This window comes from Talpa europaea, assembly GCF_964194135.1.
Source record: "Talpa europaea genome assembly, chromosome: 8".
In the NCBI taxonomy this organism is placed as follows: domain Eukaryota; kingdom Metazoa; phylum Chordata; class Mammalia; order Eulipotyphla; family Talpidae; genus Talpa; species Talpa europaea.
In genome coordinates this window covers 96260669-96284965 of record NC_140075.1, presented here as the reverse complement: position 1 = coordinate 96284965, position 24297 = coordinate 96260669, and the positions used below count along the sequence as shown (strand labels likewise).

The 24297-nt window shown below is 49.8% G+C and overlaps 1 protein-coding gene across 1 annotated transcript in view; it reads right to left on the bottom strand.

The window, feature by feature from the left end:
* Nucleotides 1-4637: 4637 nt before the first annotated feature.
* Nucleotides 4638-24297, bottom strand: part of GALNT16 (polypeptide N-acetylgalactosaminyltransferase 16) — a gene marked incomplete at its 3' end in the record, with an annotated part of 80797 nt that continues 61137 nt past the window's right edge. The window contains exons 8-15 of the mRNA XM_084240047.1: nucleotides 23020-23104; nucleotides 22614-22717; nucleotides 17688-17814; nucleotides 16350-16442; nucleotides 15255-15338; nucleotides 8900-9041; nucleotides 8131-8253; nucleotides 4638-4775 (exon numbers count right to left, since the gene is read on the bottom strand). Of these exons, the coding sequence (XP_084096173.1) occupies nucleotides 4638-4775; nucleotides 8131-8253; nucleotides 8900-9041; nucleotides 15255-15338; nucleotides 16350-16442; nucleotides 17688-17814; nucleotides 22614-22717; nucleotides 23020-23104 (896 nt within the window). The remainder of the gene's footprint in view (nucleotides 4776-8130; nucleotides 8254-8899; nucleotides 9042-15254; nucleotides 15339-16349; nucleotides 16443-17687; nucleotides 17815-22613; nucleotides 22718-23019; nucleotides 23105-24297) is intronic.

Below are 24297 nucleotides of genomic sequence, written 5' to 3'. Positions count from 1 at the left end.
CTGTGTACAGGGTCACTCACACAGCCTGGCTGCCAGGCCAGGGGACAGCACCCCTCCTTGCTCTACCACCAGGTCCTCACTAAGGGCCTGGCAGTGAGAACCTTATAAAATGAAAGAAGCTGCCTGGGTCCCGTCCTCCCTGGAAGAAACTGACTCAGCCCATGACAGGGGACAGAAATACCAAAGACTTGGAGAACACTGCCGCGAGAGAAGCTGTGGCCATTCTCAGCTTCAGCCTTGCCTTTCAGGCTTCCTTTTCCTGCTGTCCTGGTGGGAGAGGCCCACAGGCCACTCAGTGCTCCATGACATTCCCAGCAGGCCTGGGGGTGCCAGACCTCAAGGGACAGTGGCATTGCTGGGCTCATTTCTCTCTAGAGCAAAAGAGACCACTACTGAGAGGTGGTGGTGTTAGGGGGAAGTGATGTCCTGAGTTAATCCCATACAGGCTTTGTGGACTCCACCCCCACTCCAGACTAAAACCATCAGGACATTGGGGAAGACAAATCCCATCACCACCAAGGGGAGGGTGGCTGGGACCTGAGGGTGGAGTTGGGCAGCCAGGTTGGATATAAAAAACCAAACACGTGGGCCTAGGGCTCTCTCTGGCTTGCGATCGCTCGCCTCCCGGCTTCACCGCTCCTGGCTGGCGGCCAGCTCTCAGAGCGCCATTTTGGGGTTCCAGATCGGCGGATCGGGTAGGACTCATTTAAAACTTTGTCTCCCGCTTTTCTCCCAGAGCTGTATATTTCCTCATTTCCCCTTCCCTTGTAAATAAACCTTTTATTAACCTTTCACGTGTGCCTGCAGTAGAGCATTGATAAGTCCTTTTAAGCGCGCGGGTGAGGACCCACAGTCAGGCACCCCGTTTTGTATCGGGGTTGCTCTACAACAGTGGGAGCCTTTGTGAAAACTGCAGCCAAGTCTCAGAGGCCAGGGAATGGAGGATGTCCTCCCTGCTGGACAAACGGGAGGCTGGTCCCAGCAGAGACCTTCCCTCTGTGCTCTGGGAGAATTTCTTCTACTGGGTTATATAAGGCCTGTTGTTAATGGCCAGCCTGAGGGCTTTTGCTGATTCCTCTAGGGATTAGCTAAAGATTAACAGCCTTAGTTCCCAGGAAAAAAGGAGATGGTGAGAGAGAAAATGGGACTCCGGAGAGTTAGATTTGCAGAACAGCAAGAGAGTAGACACTGGAGAAGCAGCACCAGAGCCCTGCAAGGAAGGGAGGAAAAAGAGAAGGGAGGTGGGAAGCTGGCTCACCCTGGCCAGGGAGGAGGCCTGACAAGGTGGTGGTGTTAGGGGCAAAAGATGTCCTGAGCAAACTCCATACAGGCTTTGTGGACTCCACCCCCACTCCATCAAGACACTGGGAACTACAAATCCCATGATCACCAAAGGGAGGTTTCGAGAACCTGAGGGCAGAGTTAAGCAGCTAGGCTTTCGGGTTGGGTATTTAACCAGTCATGTGGCCTGGGGTGGGGGGTTGCATGCTTGGCCACGAGGCGAGCTAGGTTTTTTTGCCAGCTCGGCAGGTCACTGGGATTCCATGTTAGCAGAACGGGTAGGACGCATTTACCAACTTATCTCCCTCTTTTTCTCCCTGAGTTATTCATTTCCCATTTCTTCTTCCCTTGTAAATAAACCTTTTATCAACCTTTTGAGTATGTCTGCAGTTTAACATTAATAAGTCCCCTTTAAGCGCATGGGTGAGGACCCACAATCAGGCAACCCCATTTTATATCGGGGTTTGCCCTGTAACAGTGGCAGCAGGGACTGTGCTCCTTGAGAGGAAGACCAGGGACAGAGACTGCTGCCAGGATCTTCTGTAGCAAATTGCCACCTTAGCCCGGAAGAAGCCGGACTCTGCAGCCACCAGCCAGAGCTTTGCCCCAGGGTCCTCAGGGTCCTTCTGGTGGTCAGAAGTTCTGGGGAAACCTGGATGAGCAGCCTTGAGACAAGGTGGGGTGGCCAGAAGTGGCTGCATTCTGGGTAGGTTTAGCACACACTGGCCTGCCCACCACAATTCATGTGCACATTGAAGTAGCATTTATTTTTACCAGGGCAGGTTCGGCTTCTGATCACAGAAATGGTGAGGGCTTTCCATTGGTTTCCATGGAAACATAGGCAGAGCATCTGCTACCAGATCAAGCAAGGCTGGGCTGTTAAGATTCCTTCTGAATGGTCTTGCTGTTTACTCAGAAGGCTTGACTCACCTGCTTTTTCACTATTTGGCTTCTAGCGTGGGAGAGGAGAGGAAGGGCAGTCCAGAGGGATCAGGGCTGGTGGCCAGAGGGTTGGCTAAAGGCAAGCATTGAGAGAAGCCCTTGGCTTCTCTTTCTAAGCCCCATATAGGTTCCTGTGATGAGGTCACAGGAATCTGGTCTCTGGTTCTAGCCTGACCCTGCCCTGTAACAAGGCCAGCCGCTGGCTCCCTTCTGAGTCCCTGTGGCACCAAGGGGCACATAGGCCAAAGAGCAAGTTTTCAGGTGCTGGAGATAATTAGATCAGAGCACTTTCAGTTCCATTTTACAGAACAGAGGCATGGACTTTGCTACAAGGCCTGGGAAGATGGCACTGAGGGCTTGGCTCTGGAGTCAGAAAGCAAGACAACGGTGCATGTGTACATGTGAGAAGTGGTTTTATTCCAGGTGTATTTTCATAAAGACAAAGTCCTCAGGGACAGCTAGTGGCACATGCTTTGGTCAAGAAGAGGAAAAGCAAAAACAGAATAGGGTTGAGTCCCACAAAGGACGGCGGACAAGTGCCGAGCCTGGTCTGACCTCAGGGGAGGAGGGCAGGCCCCTCCACGTCTCTCTGAGCAGCAGTCCTCTTACATTCAGTGACAGAAGTACAGGCTCCCCCTCCCCAACAGGCCACATTGCCTGCTGGGTGGACACGAAAACGGAGGTGGTAGTGGATGAGACAACAGAGGACAGGAGAAGTGTGGCCAAGGGCCCTGGGTTGGTGAGCTCAGGAGCTGAGAGGACGCTGGTGAGAGCCAGGAAGGAGGGGACACCACTGAAGAGCTCTCCAGGGGGGCGCTGCCAACTAGGGACGATTGGCCCCTGACCCCTAGGACCAAGTAGAAGGAGCAGGAGGGTGGCAGCGCAGGCACATCGGGGAGGGAGACGGGCACAGTAGCTTCAACCCAGAGCAAATGTTCAGACCCTTTGGGGCTCAGGGATCTCTGTAAGAAGCTGGGGAAAAGCACAGACCCTCTCCTCAGGAAAACGCATCTAAGCACACATGCAATATCTGGGGGATAATTTCAGCAGATTCCTAGGCCCCCTGGGAACCATAAACTCTCTAGGGGGTTGTGGGTCTCTAAGAAAGGCCAGGGGAATTCCTGGAATAGCTGTGTCCATCCCATTTCATTAGCTATGGGAGGGGCCTCCAGGGTCCTGGTATCAACCTCTTTTACCCAAGATCATACTGCCTGAGTCGGCGGGGGGAGAGGGGGTGGAGGAAAAGGGGGCACAGCAGAAACAGCAAGACAAGTCCATGGGGTAGAAGGAAGAGGCCGGTGAGGATGAGAAGGACCCAGGCGCTCTCCGCACAGACAGGGGCCAGCAGCCCGCCTCCCGGCCCACTGCGGGAGCTGACCTTAGGGGCCTCTCTTCTGAAGTGGGGAGGGGTGAGGATGAGGCTTAGCCTGGATGACTTATCTCCCAGGGACTTAAGGAATGTTTATGCTCCAGAAATGAGGTTCCATTCTTACAGGGTACCCCAAGGCCACAATGCTGTATTTACAGGGGCAAAGGCTTTTGAGAAGGCGGGAGTCAAAAACTATGAATGAGATCAGAGCTGTTCAGTGGTACCTGGTGGCTGCCTCTCTTTGGGGGTCCTCATGGTGGGCCCAGGCAGGGGGGCAGGGCACAGCTGGTCATTAAGGCCTGAGGGAGAAGTCTTAGCCTGAAACATGGTCAGAGGCGGGGTGTGTTTAGCTAAGTGTGTCTCAAGGCTGCCCACACAGCCTCTGACTAAGAATGTAGGGTCAGAGTGGAGGGCTGGAGGCAGAGGCCTGGGCTGGTACGTGTGGGAGGAGCTGGGGTCCTCAGGAAGAGACCTGCACTTTGGGTGGTCTTGCAGCTCTTCTGCCCATGTCCTGCAAATCCTACATGTTTTTCCCAGATTCCAGCCCTCCATACCCAAGCCAGTGCCTGCCCGGGACAAGCTGCTGAGCCCCTCACCTCCTTCCTGTTCCTGGCTGTGCCGCAGGCTGCCCCCTCCTCTCACCTTCAGCTTTCCCATCCACGACGCCCACATTCTCCTCTCAGCCCCCGTGACCCAATGAGGCTGCTGTGTCGGCTTCTGTATTTGTTCTCCTCATTCAACAAGGGGAGGATTGTAAACCACAGCCTGGGCCCCCAGGAGGACCACGGGAGGGAACAAAGGACCAGGACACCTCCCAGTCTCCGTCCTACAGCAGTCCAGCACCCTGAGCGCCCCCTGTTCCTGGCAAGGCCAGGAAGGCCCTCCCCGTGCAAGCTTTGGAGAGTCGTGTCATGGCAGGGCTGTTTGCTGATGATTCTGGCAGAAATGTGAGGAGATGGAAAGGGCCCGCTTTACACTCGCCCACCCTAACCCCTTCGGGTCCCAAAGTCTCATGCAAAAGGTACAGGAGGCCCTGGGGCTACCGTCATGTGTGGGGCAACAGCTGCCACTGTTGGGCCGGGGCATCCGCCTGGCACTTGCTGGTCACCAGCTGGTCGGGCTTGGTCTCCAGGCAGAGGCCGCTGACTGAATGCTGGATGAAAGAGGCTTTCCTCTTCCATCTCTGGGGAAGGAAAACAGTAATTGTAACGTAAATGACCCTGTGTAATCTGTACCCCTTCATTTATCAATCTGTGCGTCCCCTACACTGGAGGCTCCCCACGCCCCTGCTGTGCTCTTGCCTCTGCAGTGTGGTGTGAAGTCACTGTCTAGAACAGAGGCCTGTGGGCTGACTCTAACCCAGAGATGTATTTTGCTTGGCCTGCACAGCATTTATTTAAAACTCGGCCAAGTTGTCACAGAAAGTCTGCATTTCTAGTTTCCTCTTAGACTTGGGCCACATTCTTCTGTGACATCACTGTTTGGGCCCAGGATCTGCTCCTAGCTGTAGATGGGGCTCTGTCTCAGTTCTCTGTAGTCCCAGGACTGAGAAAGAGGTTCCCAACCACTCCCCAGAGGCACTTGAGTTTGTGGGTTCTGGCCTAGGTGAATCTTTCACTTCTCCAAACATTTCTTTTCCCTGCAGATCTAAGCTGACCTGGTCTGTAACTGCAGCTGGCTGCCTACATACTTTAGCAGATTGCGAGCAAGGCCAGCAGGTGGCAGGAGTGCTTGACTCCCTATTAGAGTCATGAAGGGGGCCTAGGTCAGTGCCTTTTCCTTCTGGTGCCTCCCGTGCCCACATTTAACAATGGGGGGGCGTGGGAGTGTGTGTTCCAGTAGAACATGTTGGAGGTGCCTGGATGGAGGATGGAATGTTCTTTGGAACAGTTAGGCAGGAGAGGCTGAGACCCCGGTCTCAAAGCTCAGGGAAGAATAAATAGTGAGATAAGTCTTTTGGGGGCTTCTCTCCTATTTTCTGTCCCATTCATCACTCTCCTATCTTCCTATGCCCACCTGGTCCTCCATAAGAAGTGCAGAGAGCTGGTGACTGTGTGAGTGGAGCCTGAGGCTCTGAGGGGGAGGGGAATGTTCTTTTTGGAGCTGCAGGGAGAAGGGAAATGAGCTGCATCCCACCACAGGGCCGGGGCGGGGCTCTGAGGTTACTGGAGTGGGCACAGAAGGGAACCGAGTAGGATGAAAGGTGGGGAGCCGCAGAGCCTGGATTCCCCCTGTGAATGCAGAGCTATGAATCAGCCTCTCCGACCCATGTGGCCCCAGCAGCGGAATCTGAAGGTCAAGAGTGGGGTAGGACAGGGCCTCGGCTCTCTCTGGAACTCACAGCATCCTATTGCCTGTTCTCACCTAGGCCAAATGTCCAGCAATGCCCAGCTAGAGTGCGCACCCCCTCTCCAGGAGGTCTGACTGGCTGTTATGTCCTAGTACCAGGCTCCTCGGGGCTGCACGGGCATGCTTAGTGCTGCCTCAACATCTAGCCCTGGTGTGGGGTGGATGACTCCCTCCCCTTGCTCCCCCACCAGACTGTAAGCTCCTTGGGGACCAAGGACCAAGCCCTTCTTTCATGCTTGTGGCCAACATGATCCGCACAGACCCTGGCACAAGGGTAACACCAAGTGCAGTTTCATTTTATGAAGAATGAATGCAGGGGTGAATGCATGAATCCCTTAATTAGGAGGTGCTCCCTAAATCATAAGGGTCACACTTCCTTCCAGTGCCACTGGGCACACATTCAGGGCACTCCCAGCTACGTGGCCTGGCCAGTGAAACAACATCTCCAGCACACTCCTGCACCACCACCCCTGGCCTTGGTTCTGGCAGCTTCCTTGTGGGGCAGGCAGAGGAGAGAGCCCCTCATTTTATAAGAGAGAAGACTGAGGGTCAGAGAAGTGACCCCGCTAGACTTGCTGGCCCCATCACACTGTCACTAATGCACAGGGAGACATGACACCACATGGCTTTGGAAACAGGGTTAAAGGGAATCAAGAGGGAGCCCAGATTCTAGAAGACTTTGGCACTGGCCATCCTGTCCTCCCAGGGGGAGGGGGCATAGCTGCCCAGGGTGCTATTGGGGGGCCTGGCAGGACTTGTAGGATCAAAATGAGTGGAACCAAAGGAGATTGCTAGAGCACCTTAGCCAGGGTCAGCACGAAGAGAAACTGGATGCTTCAGTCCCTGTGAGCACTTGTGGGGTAGCTGCCCAGGAAGTTACTTCCCAGTTGGCTTCAACAAGGAGGGGATTCCCATGGGCTCAAGGCTCGACCCTCAGGGAGACCCATGCTGCAGGTGAAGGGGAGCTGGATGGCAGACAGGTCTCACTCCAGGGCAGAGCAGAGGGCAGGAAGCCTGGGGAAGGGCAGAACAAGCTGCGTCTCCCCAATCAAAAGTGCTTCAGAAGTATCGAGACCCAGCAAGCAGGCCAGGGCAGACAAATCTCTCAAGCACACACACACACCCTGCTCTCAGACCTCTCAAACATACACACATACCTCTCAAATACTCTCTCTCTCTCTCTCTCTCTTTCTCTCTCTCTCTCTCTCTTTCTCTCTGGAGGAAAAGGACCTGGCTAATTTTCCAGAATAGAATAGCAAACTGCCAGTCATCCCTAAAGAAAGAGCTGACCCAGGCAAACAGCAAACAGCAAAGAGGTGGAAGGAAACCCCTGCAGGCCAAACCAGAGAGCTCCACAGGCTGGCCTGCTGGGTCAGGCACAGGGAGGACTGCAGAGAAGGGCGAGAAGAGGAAGAGCTGGAGCAGGCACCGGCTGGGCGTCCATTCCCTGCTCAGGAGGGAGCCAGGCCTCCTGCCACGGGCTGCCGTGTGCCCTGAATGAGTGATGTCATCTCCCTAAGCACCAGTGTTTCCTCTACAGGTGGGCCTGACCTCTCTCTAGGGACGAATAGAGATCAAGTGGATGGGAATGTGTGACTAACAGAAAAGGCAGCCTTGCGTGGAGTTGGAAACCATAGTAACTGGATCTCAGTTTCCCCAGTCGGCCAGCAGTCAAGAAATACTTACTGAGCATCACCCATGTGCTGGGTTACAACTAGGCTTAGGAGTCACACTGACCTGGGTTTGAATCCCAGCTGTGTGATCTGACATATTCCTTAAATTCAGTGAGCCTTGGGCTACTCGCCTATAAGATGGGGAAGTACTAGGGCCTTCGTCTCTGGTTGCTGGAGGATTCCATGTAGAGCTCCTAGCACAGGTGCTTAGTGAAGCTAACACTTACTTTGATTGTGGGGGTTGTCAGGGGCAAGAGATAAAGTGCTGACAAGACAAACAGTCCCTGCCCTCCTGGAGCTCACAGGCCAGCAGGACAAATTTACCCAAACAAGTGTTTCCTCATAAGTAAAACAACAGAGTTGGCCATGACTTGACTTGGGCCCCCAAAATCCTCACTCTGGAGGCCTGATGAGTCTGTCTCAAGCTGGGGTTCCTTTACTGAACTGCCCCCCCTCCCCCATCCAGTGTGCTCCTGGGACTGCTGGCAACCCTGTGCCCTGGGGGAGGAGCCTTACCTGGCGGCCTTCTCTTGGGTTGCACACCTGAAGTATGACCAGGGACCCAGTGGAGACGGAGGTGGAAGTGGCAGCCAGGCACTTGCCCTGCTGCTGGATGAAATGGTCACTGAACAGCCACGTCTGCAAGACAGGGACCAGGAGGGCCAAGTCAGGAAGTATAGTGACGGACGGCTAGGTGCGTAGAGGGGTGACAAAGCAAGTAGGTCGTGCTTTCGGCAGACTTTTCTACAAATGACAGGTGGGTGTATGGGTACTCACTCTTCTATAAGTTTGAAATTTTTATAATAAAATATTAGGGGGGCGCTTAGGAAGAGCTAGTCAAGAGGATATAGCAAGGGATGTTGGGGTGGAGAAGAAAGAGAGGATGTGTGACCAGGGCCACCGGGGAGCTGGCTCTTGCTGGGGGCTCTGTGACCTGCTCTAGTTGGTGCATCTACATTCATATGTTGCCACGTGTGCACACAGGAGTCCCCAACACCCTGCTGCCTGTCATACAAACTAACCACAGCATGCGCCAGGAGAGAACAAGGTGATGTCAGGGCAGCGTTTCTCCCACTGTAAAGAGAAAGTGGGTAGTGGACAGAGGGCACCTGTGTGACACTGGAAAGCAGAAGGGAAAATGGTTGGAATAGACCCGAGGGGAAGGTTTGGGGGGGCATAGACAGAGAAGATGAGAATGAGTAAAGGGAAACCTCTCACCCCATTCCTGGACAATGACCCTGGCTCCTCTCCCCTCATCCTGACCCAGAGGTCCTAAGCAGCTTACCTGAGGTGCTGGGGGGTTTTTGGCTGATCCTCTGCAGGTCCCCATTCCGAGCAGGAAGTTACCAGCCGTGTCCTGGCCCTGGGTTTCTAAACAATTAACCCCCTGCTTAATGATGCCAGGCAGGACTTCCTTCACCGGGACACTGAGAAAAAAAGACAGCTGTCAGGCTTCTTCTTCTGGGTTTATCACACCTGAGGATAGCACCTGCTCCGCTCCCAGGCACCAAGGTCCCTATGGGAAGCAGCAGGTGGAGAGGGTACCTAGCTGGCAGGGGGAGGTGGGCAAAGAGAAGAGGGGAGTCAGATCCCTCTGGGAAGACCTGGCCCCACTGGATTTTGAGCAGCCTGAGACTGTCCTGGAGATCAGACTTGGGAGGCCCACAGGGCCAGAAGTCCAGGGCTCCCAGTCCTGATATGGGCTCAATAAGCAATCTCAAAATGACAGGGAAGGGGTTGCTATGGAGAGGCAGATTTAAAACACACATATAACAATGTGTCCAACCTCACAAATGATTGAAGAAATACATATTAGAGTTACTACAGTTTATTCACCATGTAAGAATATGGGTGGTGTGTGATTTTCAAATATTTATTAATCAGTGTAAATAAACCCCAATACAACAGACTGACATAATTTCATGCATTTAAAGGGGAAATATTTCCTGGATAAGTAGAAAATGGTGCAGGTGGGTTCTGGAAGACCTTCATTTTAAACAGCTTTACAGTGAAATAATTCATTTACAAGTCTGGACCTTCCTTCAGTTTGCTGTAATTGACATTCACTGAGTGGAACTTGTATTGATCATTGTGACCCAGTTTGTTCCAAGGTTCTGGGTTATTCTTTCTGTCCCAACTGACATCTGGATTGAACAGAGCTAGACGCATGACATGCAGGCTGCTCTGGTACCTCCGGCGCCAATTAATACAAAGGAGGGATCAAGCCAGGAGGCTGCTTGGCCTAAATGAGTATTAGATCTTCTCACATCCTACTAGTAACAGCATAAATTGACCCAGCTTTTCTGGAGCACAATGTGGTATTATGTATCAAAGACCTTAAAAATGTATCTGACTTTGACCTAACAATTTCACTTCTGGGAACTTAATATCCTGTAGCATTGAACATAGTTGTGTGCAGAGATTTAGTTAAAAAGATATTTTATTCACAGTGGTTGTTTATACTGAAAGCACTGGAAATTCATAGATATCCAACAATAGGGAATGGAAAATAAATTCTGATTCATCTGCAGAACAGAAAACCCTTTAGTCATTAAAAAGGACTTTGTAAAAGAATACCTGGTGGTGTGGGGAAGTGTGCACAACATACTTAAATGTTAAATAAAAAGGCATGTTTCAAAATATTCTATTTTAAAACACTTTATAGTCCCAGGAAACCATGCTTAAATACACACAGTGTGAGATGAGACACCGGCTGGGTCTATGGATAGCACACCTAAGGGCCTGCCGGCCCAGGGACACTGCGTTAGGAGGTTGTACACTCTCTTGGACTATGGACTCCGAGGGAGTGATGGGGAATCAATTAGAGTGACCATCTGCCTAATTTTATCTGTCTCCTGTTGCCACCGATGGAAAGAAAAGTGGGGGTGGGGGAGCATCATGACATTTCTGGCATTCTTTGATGTGCAGCTCCTGCAGGATCTCCACCAAACCAGGACTCCTTCCTCAAGATAGGTTGGAAGCCCCCAGAATCCCAAAGCCAACCTATTCTCTTGGCACACTGGGGAGGTCTTCACACTCTTGCCTTCCTGGCAGCAATGCACACCCTGTAGGCCCCCCTTGGAGAGATTGCCTAGTTCTAGAGCAATGTTTGCAAACTGCTGGCCCTGGAACTGAATCTGGCTTTGGATATGTTCTGCCTCACTTGCGGTGTTGAGGTGGTCGCTTTTAATTTTTTTTTTTTTAACGATTTTTTTTTTTTTTATAGAGGCATGCTTTATTTATTTGTTTGCTGGTTTGTTTGTTTGTTTTTGTTTATACATGCACTGGGTACAGTCAGAAGCGCGGGAGGGTGAGAGAATTCACCAGAGCCAGAGCGGGGAGCAGAGCAGGCAGAAGGACCGAAGTACACTGCTGAGGGGAGCAGCGGGCGGCAGGAGAGGTCTGCACGCCATGTGGGACCCTCCTCTGGTGGCCGGGGAGCAGCCGGGGATCGAACCGGCGCCGCAGAGGCCGCGCGCAGTTTCGTAACCCAGCGCTCAACCGCTGCGCCACCGGGGAGGCCCGGTCGCTTTTAATTAGATGGCAATATTTAAAAATTTTCAAGGTTGTACTGGAAAATCTGAATCCAGCCTCTCTTGAAAAAAACACAAACAAACAAACAAAAAACACAGAAGATCTGGTCACACCAAATTTGCATTCCAGCATGGCATTAACAGCCCTGAGTAGCAGCTGCCCCAGGGGCAGTAGTGGGGGGAGTTGCAGCTCCCTGTTTGCCACAGTTCCCTTAACTCCCTATAGTCTCATCCCCACCCACTCGATTATTTGCATCAGCTGTCTGATCACTGCAGGATTTGTGCTTGCAACGCCTGCCAGGTGCAAGGGTGTTAGGAGGCAAGAGCCCATGCCCTTGCTTCCTCAGGGAAAGGGGTTATATTTCCCCTGTCCAGATGGAGACAAGATGGCTGCTGGTCCTCTGGGAGCTTGACTCTGGGGAATGCAGTCCAAGGATTATTACAAACACTCCTACTCTCTTTTTCTCCCTACTCTGTTGTATAGGGAGATCGGCATCTTTCAGAGGTGAGATGGGCACTGTCCAAGGGTGGCCAATGGCCACGGGCACCAAGACCTACCCACTGATGCTTATGGAGGAAACTCGGGGCCTGGGCAGCAATCTCAAGACCAGATGCACTTCCTGAGGTGCCTGTGTGGTAGCAGCCCTGGAGCTGCTGGGAGCAGCTGGGGTGGTCTCCATCCCCACCTTCCTCAGGTCCCTGAGCCAGGCCAAGCTGCCCTATTATCAACAGCCCTCTTGAGTCTGCACCTGCTTCCCTCATATGGACCTCCTCCAAGCTGGCTGCCATTAGCCTTTGTGATGCCATTGCATAAATAGCAGTAGGAGCCCCTTCCTTAAGACAGTTTATTTCCATCTGTTAGAAAATTATGGCAACATACTGGTTTTGTTAGTTGAGGTTTACTGCCATCTGCCAGGAATTATTGTAATAAACATACAATATCTACTGTGTGATGAGCGCACTCACAGAAGCTGTAGCTTGTGCAGTGCACAGCCCGCCCTAGTCCTGACCATACTAGTAAAAGCAGGGAGTGAGCAATTGCTGAGGCCAGCTGCAGAACTCCGGGGTGGAGAAGGGGCAGAGCTGTGTCAGGGCTGCAGCAGGATGAGCCTGCATGCAAAGGCCCCTTCCTTCAGCCTCCTCAGTTTCCCTCTTGACCATCTGCAAGTGCAGGCCAACTAGTAATGTAACAGGGTGGTCCCCAGGAAAGGGGGAGGTTCCCTGCCCCACCCAAGGGAGGGTGGAGCTGAGCAGGAAGAGAAGAAGCTGCAGAAGAGACTGAGGAAGGAAGCAGGATGGAGCCAGGAGACCTGGAGGAGGCGCATGGAGCCTAGAGACACATGAAGAAACTGCGCTTATCTTGTGGTCGTGGACGGGGTGACACAGATGTGGGTGAGACCCATGGGGAGGTGACAATGGCAGCTTTTATCTTGATGTTGATTTTGCTCTTTTCCTTCCGGGCTTGTCTGGTTGTTTCTGACCCTTTGCTGTGGGTCCCCACTGGAAGATGCTTTAGACTTGTGGCAGGCTTTGGGGCCTTGCTCTGCGCCATTCCCATATGGATGGACTTTTACCCACGAGGGGATGGGTAACTTTGGGTGCTTCATTTAGAAACTAGACTCTTTGCCTTTCCTGTATTGTTTCCCAGTTTTATTAAAGTTCCTTCCCATTAAAGTCTCCTATGTTTTGTGTTGATGCGGCGGATGGCAGAACCCATTTAGAACAGGCAGGTTTGCGGGGCTTGGGCTACCCCTCTCCTTGTCCTATAACAGTAAGATCTTTCCTTTGGAGAAAAGTTGGTTTCATTTGGGCTTCTAGATCTCCTTTCTAACCAACAGCTGATCTGCTCCTGGCTTCTCACCCTGAGGCAGAGTGGGCGGGGATAAATAATCTGGATAGGAATGAGGTGTGTGGCTTCTAGCTTAACAGAAAAATCGTATTTTCCTTCCACAGTGACAGAAGGAAGAGAAGATGACTTACGCTCCTCATTTAACACAGTTGGTTTCATCTACTCTCCTGTCTTGTGACTGATCCAAGTTTCTGAGAGCTTTAAAATTCTCTTCCTCATGGTCCTCAGGGGAGGACAGGGGAGGCTGTGCTCGGAGACAGGCCTGGAGGGAAGGGCACACTCCCGGCCCTCCCAGCACCTGCCTGCCTGGGGCCAGTCTGTGTCTCCAGCTGTGTTTTATGATCTCTGACAGAATGTAAAGAAATGACTTTTCCCCTCAGAAATGACAAGATTCAATGAAATTGTCCCCTTGGAGGTGGTCATTTGAGGAAGTTGTTCATTTATGACACTTTTAATGCTCGTCCCTTCACCGCTATCACCTGGGAGCTGGGCTTATCCAGGCAGGCAACTTTTTTCCAAGGATGCTGCCATTGCTCAGATTGTTATGGAACTCCTTGACACTGCTCCTTGACACTGTTCATTCTTATTGCTTGCATCAGTCTTGTCGTGCTGTATTTGGGACACAGGGTGTGTTACCTGAGTTAACGATCTAGCTTATCCTATGGACTTGGTTACCATTTAACTCTGGCTGCTTCCCAAAAATCAGATATGCTCTCAAAGAACAAAGATTTGCTCTCTTTGAGGATAGACAGGTGCTGAGGGATGGAGTGTTCCAGAAAACCACAGAGCATCCTTGGGAGAAAACTGGCAGCAGTGAGAGTTATAGAAAGGAGAATGCCAATTTTGAAGTTATTGCTGAGGGTTTTTTTTTTTAAAGATTTATTTATTTATGCATAAAAGAACTGGGGTACAGGCCAGAAGAGTGGGGGGGGGAGGTGAGAGGATTCACCAGAGACAGAGTGGGAAACAGAACAGGCAGATTGACTGAAATACACTGCTGAGGGGCAGCAGGCAAGTCAGGAGAGTCTGCTGCGCCATGTGGGTAGGTTTATTGAGTGCAATTTTTTCAGTCAAAAATATTTATTGAGGGCCTCCCCTGGTGGCGCAGGCAGTTGAGCATCACACTGTGAAGCTGTCCGCAGCCTCTGTAGTGCAGGTTCGATCCCCACCAGCTGGTGAGAATCCCACATGGTGAAGCAGACCTCTCCTGCCTCGCCTGCTGCTCCCCTCAGCAGTGTATTTCTTCAGTCTGCCTGTTCTGTTCCCTGCTCTGTCTCCGGTGAATCCTCTCACCCTCCCATGCATCTGTACCCCAGTTCTTGTATAAAAATAAATAAATCTTAAAAAAAATATTTATTGAGTGCCCATAGATGCTGAGATAAAGCCATAGACAAACACCTCTACCCTCATGGAACTTACTGTCAAGTGCAGGGAGGTGACAAGAAAATTAATTGGCCGCATACATGCTAGATGATGAGGTAGACAGAAAATAAGCAGGGAATGCTGGGGATCAGGGTGGTGTGCAACTTTTCTGTTCAGAGGGTTTCTCCCTGAGAGGGGGACACTGAAGTCAAGACCTAAAGGAGTTGAGAAAATGAGCCACATGGATTTAGACAAGACACAGAAAATGACTTTGAAGGAAGAAGAAAGGCATCTTCTGCAGTTCCAGCCGTATCCCCTGTACCCGGTTAGCACACACAGAGGCCCCGCCACTTGAGTGATGCTCCATTTGCATTTTGCATCCTCATTTGCTAGAGCAAACATTTCCCTGTGTTTTTTCCCACAGTCTTTATGATTACAATATTAATGGACACATAATATTTGCTTAGATGGGTGTATTGTGATTCAATAAACCCAGCCCTTATTGTTAATTGTCTCTTGATTTTTCACAATAGCAGGAAGCTGACTGTCAGCACCTATCTATGCATCTACATTTTTTTTCTTGGGTTGCTGATTTCCTTAGGATAAACTCCTAGAAAGGAGAGAACAGGGTCAAAGGGGAGTGCATGTTTCTTTGGCCTTAGCTACAAAACACTGTGTTGTATCCTTAGGGCACAATGCCCATTTCTAGCTCTAAGACCCAATCCACTAAACATTTGCTTCTTACTATACGTCACTTTAACTCCTGTGAACATCCTCCTAGTTCTCCCACAACCTTCCCACAAAGACAAACACTGACAGCCAGAGAGAGAAAACTTCCTGGGGGGTGAGGGGGGTGTCCCCAAGCAGCTGTCCCTCACCCAGCCAGAGGCACTCACGTGAGCTCTGGGTAGACGTTATCCAGGTACCAGCGGAAAGACTTGCAGTTCATCTTCTTCCTCTGCTCGATGCGGGTGGCCACACTGAAGAAGGAGGCAAGGCTCAGTCTTTGGCCAGTGGCATGGGAGGAAGCCCCAGGGAGGACAGAGGTCCCTTCCCAGCCCAGGAGGGCCAGGACCAGGAGCCATCCCTGACCAAATTGGCCACCTGTCTTAAGTCGTCCTTTGACCTAGAAGCTCACCCTAAGTTTCCAAACCATTCCTCTCTCCTCTGTACAGTTTCCTGTTCCCACTCACATTTCAGGGTTAGCCAGCCCCCAGGGACCAGGCTCTACTCTCAGCTTCTCACTCTTAACTCCTCAGTTGGAATATCATTAACTGGTCCTTATATCCATAGAGAAGCTTCATGAACTGACGTTTTCCTTTCCTGCATTCCAAATTAGGAGCAAGAGCCTAATGACCAAAACAAAAACAACCCAGGCTTCAAATATTCCTCAGAAATTCTGGAAAACAAGAAGCCCTCTGCTGTGTCCACAGGACACCCTGGTTTGTTCTCCTGACCATCCTCAGCTACACTGACCACAGAGACTGCTGACAGAGGAACCCACATTCTGAGCCTCAGCTTCTTCTCCAGTAAACTGAGGACACGAACACCTGCCTCAGGCTTTTGTGAGAATCAAATGAAACCAGGGTGCATAAGTGACTAGTAGAGGGTAGGCCTCAGTAAGTATTATTTCCCAATTAAAAGGAAGAGTTAGTGCCATAACATTTTTTATTTTAAGGAATAGCTATAAACAAATAGAGGAAGATTCACTGATGATCACTAATAAAGTTTTCCAACTTTTCTGACCACAGCCTTAAGTAAGGCAAATAGACATCTTACATTGTGAGCACATATGCCCCATGCACATTTGTAGGTATACACACACACACACCCCTATATCTGAAGTAAGTTTCACAAAGCAATACGTACTCTTCACTGCAATCAAATGTGAGAGCTTCCCTGGCATATTTTTGGCGTATTTTGCTAGGGTTGTGCTAATGTAGGTGGAGGGAAGCAGACAGGGATATTGGGGTGCGGGGGAGAGGGCCCACCTGCCAAAGGCCTTTCCGATGGCCGAAGGTCGAGCCTCATAGTAATATTGCTTGTATTCATCCATCCACACCTCTGCAGTGCGCTTGGTATTCCTGAAAGGAGAGGAAGGAGCAAAATAAGGTCACCAGGGCAGTGACAGTGTTAGAGTTTGGCTCAGGTTCAGCTATGCACAGTACAGGATAATGAGAGAACAAAACTGACTGGGATGGTATAAATGAGTACAGTCTTTCAGGAGAACAATCTGTCTATCTCCATCAACTCTGTAGATATGTATACTCTCTGATGCTCCACTTGAAGAAATCTATTCTAATGAAATACTTGGCAACAAAATAAATGCCCATCAGTAAGAGGATAATGAACTATTTCTGTGTGTTGGAGTACTAGGCAGTCTTGAAAAAGGATGTACTGACACAGAAGGATGTCTGCATTTAGTGTGGAGTGATTAAAAAACATGTTGCAGAAAAAACATATAGCATGACCCCGTTTATATAAAAACACAAACAAAAATCCATTGTACATGTATGTACATCTCTGTCCATGAACTATATATTGGAAAAATGAATGAAAAGGTAGACCAGAAATCTATTAACAGTGGTTACTTTTGGAGAGGCAAGTGGGATAGGAGTAAGGCTGAGTAAAAGGGAACTTCACTTTTTTCTCTGTATATCAAGAATCAAAATTATATATATGTGTGTGTATATATATATATACATACACACATTCACAAGTATGTATATATTATATATTGATACTACTTGAATTTTCACAGTGTATATGTATTACTTTTATGATTATGAAAACAAAAATGGGGTGGGGACAAGCAAAACAAAGTGATGGACCATTGGGTTCATGAGACTTGGGAAACTTGCTCTAAACAGGAGCCTGAGCCCAATAAGGCAAAGAATCATCCTTGGAAAGGAGAGATCATGACACTCCTCCTACCCCCGCTTGCCACTCTCACAGGAGAGTGGGTCATGGGGTGATTTCTCAGGAACTTACCTATTCCCTTTTGAGACCTGTGGCTGGGAAGGATGGGCAGATGCTACCCAAGGGAGGGTTGGGACATGGCATCCATGACTGACTTGGCGCCCAGTGAGTGGGGGGCAGCTTCTACTTGGTCATTTGGTGGATTTTCCAAGACTCTCAAGAATAAAGCAAGTCAAAGCAAGGGAGACACTCTAACTTTATGCCTCCATTCCTGAAAGTACCTGGAATCCCAGAAGAAAGGACTGGAAAGGAGCAAGTGGGGAAACAGACCCAGAGAGGTGGGGTAACAGGCAGAGCTGGGGTCTAAAGGGTAGGTGTCCTAGCTCTTAACCCAGGCCACTGTGACCTACCTGATGTAGGTGAGGGCATTGCCCTCAGGGAAGTTGTAGGGGTGTCGTTTCCTGAAGACGTGGCCCACCCTGCTGCAAGGCACGATCTCCAAACTCCCACCGCACATCCACACCCTGAAGGAGAGCTCTGTAGGAGAAGGCAGCAGCTATCACCAGGAAGAACCCCTTGGCAAGTCCCACTGAGTGAACAGAGAAGGGCTGCCTTCCCTTCCCTTTGGTGTCCCCTGGGAGGCATGTGCAAGCATGGGAGCTCCTTGGCTTGCTTCCAGGGGCTGCACCCACTCTCTGCATTCGATCCTAACTGCTCATCCCATGCATGTGCAACACAACCACACTGTGCCTCACATACACTACACAGCACACATGCATCAACCCTCTACACACACACACACTCTAAACACACCATATGTATTTTCCACATACACACACATCTTTTACCTGTATATCACACACACCTCTCCACATACATACATCCTCCACATACACCAAACACAGCCCTCCATATACACACCCCTTCACACATACACCGTCCACACACACAGGATATACAAATATACCATACACACCCTCCACACATATCAATCATATACATCCCTGTACACACCACATACACACGTACCAGTCACACAGACACACCTTCCACACACATACCATATACCTGACACACACACACACACACACACTCACACACACTATTCCCTACATTTGTGCCCTGGGATATCAGGGGGAGAGCTTTGAAGGAATACCAAGACCCTGAATAGAAAGAAAACTGAGTGAAATGGCCGCATCATTTCTAGTCTCTGTCCTGAAAACCCCATCCAGACATGAGCTAAGAAAGAACACATTTGCTCATCCAGCTCTGAAATCCAGGACATTAGGAGACCAACCACCAAGCAAACCCCAGGCTGCTTCCGCGGCATCTTTCTCACCGGCCCAGGCTTCCTCAGTGGTTTCTGATCACAGGTCACCACTGGCCCTCTTGAGACAGGCTTTCTTCTGATAGTGGTAAGGGAGCTAATGAGGGTTAGCAGATGCCTGCAGTCCCTGGTGGTGTTGGGAGATGCCTGAAGTGGCCACTCTGCCTCTCAGAAGAGGGCATCAAAGTGGTACACCCTGTCCTCCACTCACTAATCATCACTTCTGGCAAGGCCCCCTGAGCAGCTGACTGGACCTCACATAATTTCTCCTGATTTCCTGCTTTCTTTCATTCTAACCCCATAGTTGGGTACCCTGTGACAGTAAAACACCTTTCTGCCGCAGAAATCCATAACTTTTGGGTTTTTTAATTTTTTAAATAAAGATTTATTTTTATTTATTTATGCATACAAGAAATGAGATGTAAGCCAGAGGTATGGCGGGGGGTGAGAGGATTCACCAGAGACAGAGTGGGGAGCAGAACAGGTGGACTGACTGAAATACACTGCTGAGGGGAGCAGCGGGTGAGACAGGAGAGGACTGCTGTGCCATGTGGGTCAGCTCCCTTACTGGGGATCGTACTCATGCTGCTGCAGTAGCTGTGGATAGCTTAATAGTGCTGAGACTAACCCTTTGCACCACCAGGGAGGCCCACCCATGTTTCTTAAGTAAGGACTGTGAAGCTCAAAGGTGTCAAATCACCTTTCCAAGGTCACCCAAATATTCAGTTGCAGAATTACAATGCAAAGTTCACATTTTGTCCAGCCAGCCACAGCATTTGAAACATGTTCTGGACTTCATTCATGAAATTTTTACTGAGTTTCTATTTATTATATGCTACACACTGTTATAGAACCCCTTCCATTCTAGTGGGGGCGAGACAGGAACTCAGTAAAATAAGAAACAGAAATAAATACAAGTAGACAAGAAAATGAATGGAACATGTCATCTGTCAGATGGTAATAAAGCGCAGAGGAGTAAAGTGAAGCAGAGTAGGAGACTGAAGAGGGCAGGTGGAATTGGGGTAGGGGGGGGACTACAATTTTAATTAGATTGGTTAGTTAGAGAAGTTCTCACTGAAAGGGGAGATTTGGGCTAAGACCTGCAGGAAGTGAGGAAGCAAGTCACGTGACTCTTAGGGAAGAAGCATTCTAGGCAGAGGGACCAGCCAGGGCAAACTCCTGGCAAGTTCAAGGTGTTCCACAGAGAGAAACAGTAGTTGAGAGCCGAACTCTGGGCTGGTGTGTGCCTGTGTGTAGTGGGGGTGGGGGGCAGGGGAATAAGTAGCATAAGGGCTTTGCTCAGAGTGACCCTGAGGCTCTGCAGGCCTGGAGCAGTGGAGCAACATGATCTGAGTGAGCGACAACATTTTCTAAAAGGATCCCTAATGTGAACCCAGAAGTTTTTGCCTTGCCCACCCCACCCCCCAATTTTCCCAGTGGTGGCTCCCATCCCTGACCAGGGCTCCCCAGTATGCCTTTCTCAGGGATGCAGGAGGAATGATCTCAGCTCGGGCATACCCTTTCCCTCAACAAAGGCATAAAATGAAAGGCTCAAACCCACCAGCAGCAGGAGTCTCCCGGCTCCAAACTCAGCTCCAGCAGCCGAATTACTGAGCACCTTAGCTAGCCCAGACAGTTCTTTGAAATTCTTCTAAGAGACAAAACCTTTCCAGAACCACTCCACCTTTCAAGTTCCCCAAGCACTGAGCCCTCGCCTCAGGCAGAGTTTGAAGTTAGCTATTTGATCATTCACTTGTTTCTCTGTCAGTCCCCAGACAAAATAAAAGAAAAAGAAAAAGAAAAAGGCCCTGGACGCAGAAGAGACCATTCTTTCCCAGTCCTCGAAGTCTCCACAGGGAACCGGCTTTGCCAGAGCTCCCTTCAGGCTGAGACCTAGGACACAAAAGAGGTCACTCAGGCCCCAAACACATGAAAGGAGGTCAGAACAGAAGAGTCACTGCATCCCAGTTCCCAGAATTTACTCCTCCAAATGCCTGCTCAGAAACTATTTCCAAGAGTATGTTACAGAGGGGAGAGAATTTTACATCAGCGTCCATGCTGGTTGGTTTTGAGTAGGAATCAGGTCTGTTTTAAACCCCTCGGCTCATTTGTGTGCCATCAGGGACAAAGAAGAGAAACACAGACTGACTTTGCTAAGGCCTCACCCCTCAGCAGCACTGCGGAGGCCAGCATGCACCTGCCAGAAGGGAGCTCCTGACTAAAATCTGGAAGGCAGCATCCACCTCAGTTTTCCCATCAGAACCCCACCAGCTCTGTTTACTTCTCAAGATACCTAATCAGGATGACAAAGGAAAGACTAGGAACAGGTTCTGCAAAGGACTGGCCCACCCCAAAAGCAAGGACAGGCTTTGGTGTGCTGCTGCTTCCACAGACCTCTGTGAGTGGCTCTACACCATCCCATTCAGGAAGGCTGCTGTGTGGGCTTCCCTCTGGATTTCCTTCCTGTGGCTGACAGGTTCTGCCTGCAGAGGTGCTAGCGACACATCAGAGTGGGGACAGTGAAGGTGGGTGTTCATCCCCTCCCAAGGCTGACAGTTGGTGCCCCAAGACCACAGCTCCCCTTAGGGACCTCTCCAGAACATCTTTCAGACCTAGGGGGCCTACACCTCCTGGCAGTCACCAGGGCAGCCCAGTGCAACACTGTCTCTTGTGGTTCCCTATACCTTGCTCACACTGTATCAACAGGCCTTTTTTTTTCCTTAAGATTTATTTATTTATACAAGCACTGGGTACAGTCAGAAGTGCAGGAGGGTGAGAGAATTCACCAGAGCCAGAGCAGAGAGCGGAACAGGCAGACTGACGAAATACACTGCTGAGGGGAGCAGTGGGCGGCAGGAGAGGTCTGCTGGGCCATGTGGGACCCTCGCCAGTGGCAGCTTCGCAGCCCAGCACCGAACTGCTGGGCCACCAGGGGAGACAACAGGCCTTTTAATAAACCTCCTTTAATTACCAGTGATTATTCCAGCTGTATTGGACCTTTATTTAACCAGTGACCTGGGATGTTTCCTGGGCTCTTACTTCCTATTTTGCCCTGAGGTTCAAAAACTGATTGACTGAATCCTCTCACCCCCACACCTCTGGCCTGTACCCCAGTTCTTGTATGCATAAATAAATAAATCTTTTAAAAAAAAACTGACTTAGGGCCTCCCCTGGTGGTGCAGTGGTTGAGCACTGGGCCGCAAGGCTGCCCGTAGCCTCTGCAGTGCCGGTTCGTTCCCCGGCAGCCGGCGAGGAGTCCCACAAAAAAAATAAATAAATAAAATAAACTGACTTACCCAAGGACACTGCCATATATAGGAGAGTATAGGGTCTGGCATCTGGTGTCCACTCCACAGTGTGCAGGGGTCTGAACACCAAGTACTGAGAAGCGAGTATGTGAGGGGCAGCTTTCTCCAGAATCTTTTTGCCCTGCTGTCTCTTTCAGGGGAGAGGGGTGGCTTCAGGGAGGAGAGGGAAAGGAAAGCTTCCTTTTCCTCCTGGGCTAGAGGGTTCCTTCAGGCAAGACAAAGGCCACCAGCACTGTGCCACACCTCATTTGGTACTCTTAACTCTTGAGGAAGCTAAGGTTTAGGAACACTTGAACTAGCACAGGACCAAATAACTTGTAGGATCTGCCCCCAGGCCATCTGACCCCATGACTTATAGTTAACAATTATTCTCTTTGCACCACCAGGTTGTATCCCCAGTCTTTCTGGTAGGGAAGCCACCACCTTATCTGTAAGTTCTTCTACATAGGTCAAGCCGTGTGGCCATGGGTTTCCTTTGACCACCTAAATATTTGTTTATGAGCTATGTCACTCTGGACAAAGTACTTAACTTCTCTGTGTCACAGTTTCTTTGTCCGTAAAATAGAGATATTAATATGTATACTCAGCGGGTCATTGTGAGGATGAGTTAATGTGAAGCCCTACAACAGGGCCTTATGCATAGAAAATGCTCAGTCAAGGTTATCTGTTATTGTTGTTATTGTTATTACTTTCCAACTTACCAAAATTCTCACCCCCCCAGATGTCCATCTGGGCATCATACTTTCCCAAGTGGTTGAACCAGGACTTGTCAATCACAAAGATTCCTCCAGCTATGACAGGTGTCCTGGGAGGAAGGAAAGGAAAGAGGCAACACATGAATGAGTCTAAGAAGCAAGGAACCCCTCTAACTGTCTCCAGGGTCCCAGGCAATTTGCCCCAAACTCTCCTGTGAGCAGAGTTACTTGGTCAGAATGTCTGGCTAGCTTTCCTAGCCACTGTCCTCTCTGTCTCTGGGACCCAGAACAGAGTCAGCACTTAGATTGTGCACTTTCAGAAGCCCTTGTAATGCAAACAGCCCCTGAAGTACCACCCAGGCTCCCTGCCCAAGAGAGGAAGGGGTCTCCAGGAACCCACAGCAGTCCTGACCTGATGGGCCGCGTGGGGTCTGTCCGGGCAATCTTCTGCTCAAGAGGGATCTGCTCCCACTTGAAATGTAGGCTCCAGTCGAATCCTAAGAGACAGAGTGGGGTGAGGACAGGCTCAGGGCCAAGCCTACTGGGAGCTAATGCCCTCTCCTTCCACCACCCCTCAGGGTCTCTCTTGATCTAAGGGTCCTCATTTCCTCTTTCGGAATGAGACAGGTCTTTGCCCTCATGGAGTTTCAATCTACTGAGCAAGACAGAGGCTATAGAGATAATATTAGTGAAGGGGTAATATGTAAGTTGGGGATGAAAAATGCTAAAAGGAAGAAATTAAAGGAGAGATGCCTATATTATTCTAATAAGGGTCATCAGGAAAGGTTCTCTGACGAGGTGACATTTGAGTGGAAAACTGAATGAAGAACTGATCCACACAGATAACTGGGGAAAGGAAATTTCAGACAGAGGGAACAGTAAGTGCAAAGGCCCTGAGGTGATTTTCCAAAGGAGAAGTGCTTAACTCCCTTCAGAATCCCACTCAGCCCCAAGATCTACTAATGGATTATGTCCCTTTACTGGAAGTCTGGGCCCCAGACAGGAAATCCACTCTGCACACTAGCCCCAGAAACAGATTCTGTAGAGTCCTGTCCTACAACTTTCTGCAATGATGAAAACATCTTATATCTGCACTGTTCAACATGGCAGCCACTATACAACTATGAATATTGAGCACTTTAAATGTGGCTGGTGAAAACTAAGAAACTGAACTTTAAATTTTATTTAATTTTAAGTAATTTCTTCTTTTTTTTAAAAGATTTTATTTATTTTTATGCAAGAACCAGGGTACAGGCCAGATGCGCAGGAGGGTGAGAGGATTCACCAGAGACAGAGTGGGGAACAGAACAGACAGACTGAAGAAATACACTGCTGAGGGGAGCAGTGGGCGAGACAGGAGAGGTCTGCTTCGCCATGTGGGATTCTCGCCGGCTGGCTGGGATGGAACCCACTCTGTGGCTGCGGACAGTTTCACAGTGCAGCGCTCAACCGCCTGCACCACCAGGGAGGCCCTAATTTTAAGTAATTTAAATTTAAATAGCCAAATGTGGTTATTGTCTAGTATATTGGACAATACAACTCTAAAGTCTAGAATAGTGCTGCCAAAAGAAATAGAATGCAAGCCATATGTAATGTAAATTTTTCCAGTAGCTATTAAAAAAATAAGAACATATGAAACCAATTTGGATAATTTATTTTTAATGCAACGTGTCAAAAATATTATCATTTC